We start from the raw sequence: 10,688 nt of genomic DNA, 5'->3' as shown, positions 1-10,688 counted from the left end.
AGAATTCAGACTAATTTTTTTTCCTTGTGTCCTGGTTTCAGCTAGGATAGAGTTAATTTTCTTCTGAGTAGCTGGTATAGTGCTGTGTTTTGGATTTGGTAGGAAAATAATGTTGATAGCACACTGATGTTTTTAGTTGTTGCTAAGTAGTGTTTCTACTAAGTCAAGGATTTTTCAGCTTCTCATGCCCAGCCAGCAAGAAGGCTGGAGGGGCACAAGAAGTTAGGAGGGGACACCGCCAGGACAGCTGACCCAAACTGGCCAAAGGCATATTCCATACCATATGACATCATGCCCAGTATATAAACTGGGGGGAGTTGGCTGGGAGGGGCGGATCGCTGCTTGGGAACTAACTGGGCATCGGTCGGTGAGTGGTGAGCAATTGCATTGTGCATCACTTGTTTTGTATATTCTAATTCTTTTATTATTGTTATTGTCATTATCATTATGATTATCATTATGATTATCATTATCATTATTTTTTTTTTCCTTCCTTTCTGTCCTATTAAACTGTCTTTATCTCAGCCCACGAGGTTTTTATTTGTTTTTGCTTTTGTGTTTTTTTTTTTTTTTTCGATTCTCTCCCCCATCCCACTGGGTGGAGGGAGTGAGCAAGCGGCTGCTTGGTGCTTAGTTGCCGGCAGGGGTTAAACCACGACACCTTGAAATTTAGATGTTTTTATTTCTGATACTGTTACTCATACAATCCAAATGAAAACATGTTCAATTGCTAATCAGACATCTGATATATCATTATTTCTTGTTAGGCATTTTGATTACAACAAATGACTGTGAAATTCCTTGTTAAAAAGTAAGTTGTTGTCCTTGTAATAAAATGAAAAAGATAAAAGTGGCTCCAGTGTCACACTGTGTAGCTTATTGTGAAGGTGGTTTGACAGCCTGGGTGTAAAAAACATCCCAGTTGGCTGATATGAAAGCAAGGATCAGCACAGGGCTCAGAAAACAAAGCATATTTCAACTGCAACCAGGCGCTTGTCAGAAAGAGTCTCGCAGTTTCCAACTGATTTTACAATAAGAATAATTTGTTTGCTCCCTGTGTCAACAGTTTTATTTAAAGCATACAGTGAAAAATACCAACATGCTGTTATTCCTCTTAACGACAACTGCTGCACTACAAATTTTAATTTTTAAGTAGCAACATTCTCACATTACACTTACAGATTTTTTTTCTGTTGAAATATGTTCCCTTGTGTTATCACAGTCCATCCTTAAAGTGTATAATTAGAAAATCTATCTGTATAAGCAATATGTCTAACACTTATAAGCCAGGGAAATGCTTTACACAAATAAGTTATATTTTTAACTTTTCTTGTTGACAAAAAAACTGCCAAGGCAGCAACTAGTGTAACATCCAGTGTATCTAAATGTGTGTGTTCCCATTCTTACCAACAGAAATCGACTATGTATTCCTCATAAGTTTACTAATTGCCTATATTTTTATTGAAAATTTAATTTTCATTGAGACAACAATGAACTCATACTAGTCTTTTGCATGGCAAAACTCAGCTGGTATTAACTGAATCTCTCACACAAGCTATATAGAATTGCATGTATTTTCCTTTATTCTTTAGGGAACTTCTGGGAACAGAGCTCTGAGCAGTGCCACACTTGCAAATGAGCACCAGCAACTCATTCTTCACCCCTTTTTTCCAGCAGGCATTCCAGAATGTGTCCTTTCCTTTATTGTGGCCACCAGCGATGAGATTTTTTGAATTAGATTCACAGATGAGCTTTTATGTACTGTTCACATCTGTGCATCTTCTTTGGTGCCCTGTGAGTCACTCAGTTATGGGTAAGAAAAGAGAAAATAAAAGGGACAAGAGATCCTCCTCTTGCATGGAGGAGTCAAAATATAAATCTGTGCATTACAATGTTTTTGATTACTTATACAAAGTAGGTCTTTAACAAAAGGATGAGAAGATTGATTGCAAAAAGGTCAAGAGACTACAGTAGGACTATTGGCTTCAACTGCATTCTCCAAGCAGGTGGATTCAGACTTTGAAAAAGATCTCCCAGCTTGGGTAAACTCAGGTTAAAATGGATTGAAAATTCAATTCAACTGAGAATTCAAGTTACAGGCAATTGAAAATTGAGCCTTGCTTTTCATAAGAAAGGCTGGCCCATCTCAGTTATGGAACGTAAGCAAAGCTGCTTATGGAAAGGTATGTGTTGAAGTAGGTGCTTCTTTCCAGCACATATTTCTCAAACATTGTTGAGAATTGGGAACAAAATCTTAGTCTACTGACTGTTCTAAGGGGCTCCATCTTCCCCTTTCTACTATCTGGAGCCTCTTGCATCTCCCATCCTGTGTGTTGCACAAAACCCCTTGGAGCATACATAGGATTTCATTGAGCAGCCATCCCAAGGAAATAATCCTTACCGGGAATTCTGGTCTCAAAAAAATTTCATGTGCCTGCATGGCAAGTGGGTAGTTGAATAGTGATATTGAGGATCAGTCTAATACCTTCATGTTGGCTTTCATTAGACATTGATGTTTGTTTACCCATGGATTTAGTTCTTGTATTTTAATTTTCCAAATATGAACCTATGAGAACAACTGTATATAGGAGAAGTCCCACTGAATTCAAGAAGGTACGCATGCTCATATAACTATTTGTGTGACTGTTGGGTTTGCAACTAGAATTACCAAACCTAGCTGCTACTATGGAAAAACTGCCCCGCATGGGTTTGGAAAGAGTTAAAACTGTAAGAAAGATCAACTAATCTAGGTTTCAGGAAAATATAAAGCATGGTCTTATTCAGTCATTTCATTCATGATGTACTTTTTCCTGCAAGAACTGCCATTTAAAAATCTCAACACAAAGCGCTTTACAACACCTCATAGCTTTGGTTGATGTTAAGTTTGTCTGCTTCCCTCTTTGACCAGCTAGAAGTTGGCACTTAAGCTTACTGGACTCTTGACCGATCCACAGATGATCTTGCGAGTTAACTTCAGGAAGAGATTAAATGATCATGATCTGATCTTGATTAAGAACTAAGCACAGTATCTTCCTTTCAGCATAACTTTCCAACAGTAAGTTCCTCCCACACAACCTTGTAACACACTCTCCCATGCACCTACACAAGCATGAATAAACAAGAAAACAAAACATTATCAAACTGTTTCACTCACAGACTGAAGAAAGCTTATTTTCAGATTTGAATTCCTTGGAAGCACAGATGTTGTCGACTATAAAATGTATGGGCATAAGGAATTTTGAAGATAACAGCATATATTAATTTGTTGGGGTTTTTTTACTATTAGTATAGCATTAAAGAAGATCCCTGTATTGTTTTAACAATCTGCATCTCATACAGTTGGAAGCCCTCTGCTCTACTTAATATTACCATATACAGTACTTCCTAAACTGCATTTTAAAATTTCTTTTTGGGATATACAGTATTTCAAGTTCAACTGAGATGTTGTTATTATTAAACATCTGAGATTGAAAGTATGGTACTGGACAATGAAAGAACACCATCCCATAAAACACAACATACAAGGCATTTTTCACAGTTCTAACAAAACAAGATTGTACATAAAAATGTTACAAATAGCTCAGTACATTGGTATGATCAAAATAATATTAAGTCCAGCTGATATTGTCACATATTAAGGGCCAAATCCTGGCTCAATGCGCAGTTGAAGCCTAAACAGATGTTTAGAGAAAATAATATAAAGCCACCCTGAAGTGCTATACTGATAACAATACCATTTGTTAATCTACCTAAGATTTTTGGCCTGAAGTACGTACCTAATTTGTGCTACGGAAGGAACACATGGCCAGTGGGACTTGGCTCCTGTCCTAGGACACATCTTTATGGATTTGTCGTGGCCAAGGGCAGTGGAGGCTGAGGAGCAGCCTTCCTTCTGGGTATGACAGTTTTGGCAGGCATCTATATCTACCACTCTGCCAGAATTTGGCCAAGAGTTCAAAATCCTGTACATCTTATTCAGTAGTCCCACTGAAGTCAATGGAACTTTTTTGTGAGTAAGATGAAAAGGATTTGGCCCCCAAAGTTTTTAACCCTTTAAGTAGTAAGAGAGTAGTTTCATTGCACTTAGCCCATCATTCACAAATAACTTTCTACTTGAAAACAGAAGATGGTTGTTGATGTCTAGGAAGTGTTGACTCACAAAGAGGAAAGCGTGCAGCAACATCTGACTACTCATATCATTTTGGAACTGAATTCCTCAAGGGAAAAAGAGACACTTGCATATGACAGTTTCATCCAATATCTGTCTGAGGCCAAAATAATGGTTTCTTCAATTCCTAAATACCATCTTATGGGTACCTTAGAAACACTAAATAACTGGAGTATGTATACAGTTATAACTGGATATGTGCACGTGTGTCTCCATTGGACTGGATGGATAAGCAACTTCATCTAATAGTATTAAAATTTTCTAAAAAATAATATTGGAGCAGATGGATTTTTCAAAGAGCTTCCTAAATACTTTCATATCGAACACATGGTCATGACTTTGGGAAAAGAGAAATTCTGCTCTCATCCACGAGAAGCTTTTGGTGACTGGAATGGGCAAGAACAGCATTTTCATATTTAAAACAAAGTAGTCTTACTCTCTTACACAATTCCATGTTTTTCTGTGATTGTGGATTTGAATTATTATTAATTTTAATTAAATGGGATAAAGGATAACTGTATGCTAATTAAATTAATCAAAACTATATGACAGTGCTACTCTGACCAAAAGTCATTGCAATGCAGTATATTCTAATAACATGCAGGACTCAAAAAATAGAATTTGGGATTTTAAATTGTGTAGTTAGGATGCAGACACAAACTCTAAGTTAGAACTGGAAAACGGGACTGAGTACCATGAAGTTTAACCCCAACCGACAGAGTGAATGACTTCATCTCTAATACTGTGTCACGCTCATGCTGATGCTCAATATGTAGCTGCAACAAAGCTACAAAGAGCAGAGCATAAGTCCTGAAAATGCTTGCCTCAACAATATCTGCACTTACAGACAATTTTATAGCGTTCCCCTTTTGCAAATGAGATAAAAATTTGGCTGCCTTATAAACATTGCTAAGAGCATGCCTTCTCATTGGCACCGGAGCCTGGAGGTTTCAATGATAATATGAGAAAACTGCATGTGAAGCCTCTCTGAATTGGTTAAGGTGACTGAACTTCTGCCCTTTTGGTTATATTAAATCATTTTAGTTCCTTGTATTGCTTCTTTCCTTCCCAAACAGAAGGATGTAGACATTTTGTGCTGACAGCAGTCCTTTGGTATCAAATTCTCAGGGGTCATTATGGGCTGCATCCCTTTGGCTAAGGGAACAGGATTAGGTTTCATGCTTAATTCCCCCACTGCATGCTGAAATTAGGAAGAAAAGTTCTTGGAAGGTAATCTCAGTTGAGCAAAGACGTCACTCTGCTCACTGGGAAAACTTCACAGACTTCAACAGACACAGCATTAGTCTAGCCTTTGGAAAAAACATGAATAAAAGCTCCATAAATAGGGCTGTAATGAAAGCTTCAAAAGGAGATACATAACGGTATGCCCAGGAGGAGGTTACTTTGGGTGATGTTGCACCTACACCTGGTAAGAAAGGTGTTAAGGTATCTCTTTGTTCTTATTAAGGAAAGTCTCTTTGATTTCATCCAGTTTTCCCATGATTCACTGTTTTCCACACATATATCCTATTCTTAAAGGCAGATCCTGCAGTCTTTATTCCATCTTTGTTCCTCACTCCACTGGTTATGTGCCAGAATAATACTGAGTAAGAGAGACACTCGGCGTCTTCTCCACGCTCAGATGCCATTAGCTCTTGGTGCCTCCTGGCATGAACTCAGCTTCCAGGTTTTGCCCCTGCTGTGGCAGCTCCTAGCTCCTTGCATTGGTGAGGACCTTCTCAGATGGGAAGATAACCCAGAGGTACATTCCTACACAAATGGGAAGAGTAGGAACAGGAGAAGACATACTGACTGGCCTTCATGCCTTCCACCTGGAATGACAGGAGAGTCTCCCTGGCACGAGAAGGAGGATGGGGTGGTGGTCTGCTCCTTGGTGTACACATGGAGGTCAGGAGAGCAATCTGGCACCCAAGCTAGCCCTTGGGGCTGGCCCATAGCGCTTACAGGAGCTAAGGTATTTCGTGGATTCTGGTCTTGAAAGCCATGTCACAGCATTAGATATGAGAATTAAAGGGTTTCATGGCAGAAGATAGGGATCTCTTTCTAACTTCTGAAGGAAAAAATGTTTTGAGAAATTTTCTGTGAATATCACTGCCCCAAAAGGAAAGTATGCACATGCTATATGCTACATTTTTTGTTGTTTTTTTTCCCTTCTGTTTATCAAAATAGAAAATGCTTAGAAAAGAACAAAACTGATCAATTTTATGATGACAGGGCACATTTCTGATGTATATTGAGATTTATTACTAGCAATATTTGACTTTCATTTTGGGTTCTGAAAGCATTTAAAACTCAGTATTAAAAAAGCCTCACAACAATCTTCTGAAGCAAGTTTATCTCTATTTTATAGGTAAGGAAACCAAGGCACAAAGAAATTAAATGATATGCCACAGATAGTACAGTAACTCAGTGGCAAAGTCAGGAAGGGAATGAAATTCTGCAGTTATGGGTTAACTCTCTCTTCCTGCTAAGAAAATTCATCTTATCCCTAATAGGCTGTTTCACGCCACCTGTATTAAAGATCATGAAAACTGGCCAATTTGCACTGTTAAAACTGTTGCAAAGCCAATGATTTTTTTCCACATAAGCACAAAAATGCTACTTAAAGGGTTAATTATACTGCTGTGCTGGTAAACATTTTTATTTATTGCTGGTTAGACCCGTATTTAAATACTGACTGGGACAGAAGAGACTGAGCTGGCCCTGGACTCCCTTGTCTTGGTGTTGGGCATGGATATCGTACAACAGGATACGCCCACAGTGGCCTCAGGCAGCTCGTCTTCCTCTGTCCATTCATTGAGATCCGGGTTATAGCACTGAATGCACTTCTTATATTTTTTCTCTATTTCATTCCAGCCACCCACTAAGTAAATTTTCCCGTTAAGGGTGGAGGCGCCAGCCGTACTAACTCCGGTTTGAAGTGGCGCCACGTAACTCCATTGCCCTGTGTAAGGACTGTAACACTCCACGGGGAGAACGTCGACCCTTTCGGCTCGCCCCCCCAGCTGAGACCCACCCATGACGTAGACCCTCTCCAGAAGGGACACTGCGCAGTGCCACCCCCTTGGGGTGCTGAGGCTGGACTTATCCTGCCAGCTATCTTTGCTGGGGTCGTACATGCACACCGAGCGAGAGTAAGCGTTATTGATGTAACCTCCTGTGACCAGGATCCGACCATCCACCACTGCACTGGCATGGCAGCACCTGGGCACCTCCAGAGGTGCCTTCATCTGCCACTGGTTAGTTGCAGGCACGTAGCATTCAACCGAGGAGAGGCACCCCTCAGAGTTGCGACCACCCACTGCAAAAAGGAGGCCATTGAACACATTCAGGCTAAAGTGGGTGCGCCGCTGATTCATGTTTGCCAGGTGAATCCAGGTGTTGAAACGAGGATCGTATCTGAAAGCATTAAAAAAAAGAGGGTAACTGTCTGACATACTGCTCTGCTAAATTCTACAGTCCTGTCTCCGTCCCACTACTGCTGCAGGTGCGAAGTTGCTAAAATTTTAGTTAGTTATTTAGCCCCTTAGAGGTCACTGGAATGAAACTGGTATTCCTGGTTAAATTTCCAAATAAATTTACTTTTTGATCGGAGAAAAACCTGTTTGTATCATTCAAACCTGGTATTATTTCAATTAAGTAAATCTGACTCTTCTGTAATTTGATTTTGTACAATAACATCATTAGAATATTGGGAGGAGATACTTTCAACATACAATAGAAATTTTAGAAGTTTTTTTGCAATTTATGCCTACAGCAAAGATGCCAAAACTTACTCAAAGAGTTTTAAAAAATGTTAGGTGGTGATTTATAGTTGCATCTTTTTAGTACTTTCTAAATGGTAAGTATTCTTTCCCTGCCACTCATATGGAGTAAGATTTATGCAGAAGGAACATCTTTGCTTTCTAACACCATTCCTATCTGAAATAACATTCTCTGTCCTTGACACTTAAATGAGCAATTTTGAAATAGGAAATAGCAAATTATGACTCCTAAAGGAGCTGAGTGAGGTACATTAGTAGGCCCATACGTTTCTCCTGTTGCATGCTGAGGGGACCAGAGAATCACATGAGAAAAAGACTATGGGAAAGTAAATACTAATTGTTAGCTGTCATTCAGCATTGTCATCTGCAGCTCTGAAAGCAAGTCCACAGACATACTGATGTGACTTGACATGCTCGAGGTTAATGGCAGAACAGGGAGCAGAACCCATTCAGTCATGGACCACGAGGATTCCCCCATCTCCTCCCCATAACCAAGGTGTGCACTGAGCACACAGCTCCTTGTGAGAACATGAGGCATAGCGTAAAGGCAGAAGGTCAGGAGAGCAACAGCTCTCTTTATGTGAGATATCTCACGAAAAGCAACGTATCTCTTTACGTGATATATTTTTCTGACAAAGTAGATTACACAATAAAATTGATCTAGAGAAGGTTCCTCACTCACTAACTTTGTATGTTGGTTGATGTCCTCAGGAGAAGTTATCTGAATGTTCCTTCTGGGAGCAGAAAAGGAAGCATTGGTAGGACTGTGGCTGTGTATTGCCATTGCATGTCCATAGTCAGTGAGTAGATAAAAAGCTGAGTTGTCTCACCTCCAGCCTTTGCTTCAAGCTATTGTGTGCTGTCAGCTTTTAGGCTGAACTATTTAAAAACTAGTACCACCCATGTGACTATTGCATGTTAGCCTGTGCACTCTCCTGACCTTGCTATCACCAGTGCAGTCCTTGGATGACTATAGATAGGAACTGTAATATTTCAGAAGTGAGGTATTATTTGGAGTACACCGTAGAAGAGAAATATAGCCTTCAAGAGATGGTGACATTGTTTCTAAACTCTTGATAAATAAAAAAGCTAAAGGATATGAAATGCAGTATAAAAGCTGCTGAAAATATGGTGGATGGTGCATAGAACATCAAGATTATAATACCTAAAAGGTGTTTTTCAGAACTTTCTGTGAGGCATCAGAAGCTCTTGAAATTTAAAAAGTCTCACCTTGTCTGATTTGGTGCATTTTAATGGTACCTTAGAACGTCCCAGAACTTCCTATTTACGTTCCTATTAATTTCCTCCACTTGGAGTAAGTGTTCTCGGTTTTCCTCACTTCTCATTGTGCAGGTGTAACCATGGTGAAGTTTTTGCATAACTTCAGTTGCATATTTCTGTTCATTCAAACTTTACTATAGAATAGCATCCATACCTCCCCCACCCCGTCCCCTTTGTATTTATCTGAGCGGTTCATGCTGCATGTCACAAACCAGCTTGGTCTATCTACTTGCATTGTGTGGAACAGATCTCTCCATCCCTTTTAAATAAATAACCAGTTACCTGCAGAAATTGCTGACTGCATGCTTGGCTTGGTTCCTGGCATCATTCTGGTCTTCCCCACCGGCCACATAGAGAAATCCATCCATCACCGTGACACACTGATTAAAACTTTTAGCAGGCATTTCACTCAGCTTCTTCCATCCGTTTTCAGGATCTCTGTACAAGATGTCTCTGCTAAGAGACTTTTCTGTTAGAGCAGGGCGTCCCCCAACAGTAACTAAGACTCTGAAACCTCCACGGATCCTTGTTCTTCTGGACTGAAGTGTATTCTGGTGATAGGGAAGCAAATGATAGTTCATGGCATCCACGAGGAGCTTATGGCAGTCTGCATCTTGCATCATTCTTGGCACAGTTTGAACATAATTGACAAGGTCTTGGGCTGAGATGGTACCAAAACGGATGTTACCTAAGAGATCGGCAGCAAACTTTACTCTTTTTTGGTCAAATTCCAGCCATTTTATTGCAATCTGGAATGCAACAATTTCAGAAGGCAACTGCAAGTCATCATCTGCAAGAAGTTCATTAATCTGATCAAAAGTAAGTTTTAAGAACTGATCCGTTTCTGAAAATTCAATGAAGTTGTCTCTAATAAATTTGTGCGCTGCTTCCTTGGTTGTTTTTAGTCCATATGTTTCTGCAATATTGGCAACGTACATACAATTCTCAACACTGATTTCTTGGATTAGAAAATCACAGCACATCTTTACAAGGGTGTGAATCTGTAGATAAATTGCTGTGGAAATAATACTACCTATTGTATAAAGTGAGAGAGTAAGTTTTCCAGTGTAAGCATAGGTGATAACAGTAGCTAGACCCAATGGGGATACATCATTGAGGTCTACTCTTTGAGTGGATGGATCTTTCTTTAAGATGTTGTGAAAGTAGTCACTGCTTGAAGCCATCACCACCTTATGAACACTGAAGGATCTGGTTTTGGTGCTGATAGTCAAGTCACAAAGAAAATTCTCTTGTCTCATTCTGCTTAGACCTTCCAAGAGATTTGGGCTATATGATGGGTCGGAAACTTCAGATGAGATGCAGCTGAAACCATTTCCTCCATCTAAGAGTCCATTCAAGCCATTTAGTTTACTGAGGGGGCCATCTTCCACAATGATAGTCATTTCGTTGATATCTGCTTTGTTTTTTTTCACATTCTTCTTCTTAGGGGCCAT

General features: G+C 39.7%; 1 protein-coding gene across 1 annotated transcript; it reads right to left on the bottom strand.

Moving 5' to 3' along the window:
* Window positions 1-6,342: 6,342 nt before the first annotated feature.
* On the bottom strand, window positions 6,343-10,688 carry KLHL31 (kelch like family member 31). The gene is made up of 2 exons (XM_050894531.1): window positions 9,517-10,688; window positions 6,343-7,588 (listed from the first exon to the last, which is right to left on the bottom strand). Exons 1-2 carry the CDS (start codon window positions 10,686-10,688, stop codon window positions 6,856-6,858), a joined length of 1,905 nt encoding a protein of 634 aa, XP_050750488.1. The 3' UTR covers window positions 6,343-6,855.

Source organism: Gymnogyps californianus, chromosome 3 (genome assembly GCF_018139145.2).
Source record: "Gymnogyps californianus isolate 813 chromosome 3, ASM1813914v2, whole genome shotgun sequence".
NCBI classification, from domain to species: Eukaryota; Metazoa; Chordata; class Aves; order Accipitriformes; family Cathartidae; genus Gymnogyps; species Gymnogyps californianus.
This window is presented reverse-complemented; position numbering and strand designations above follow the sequence as displayed.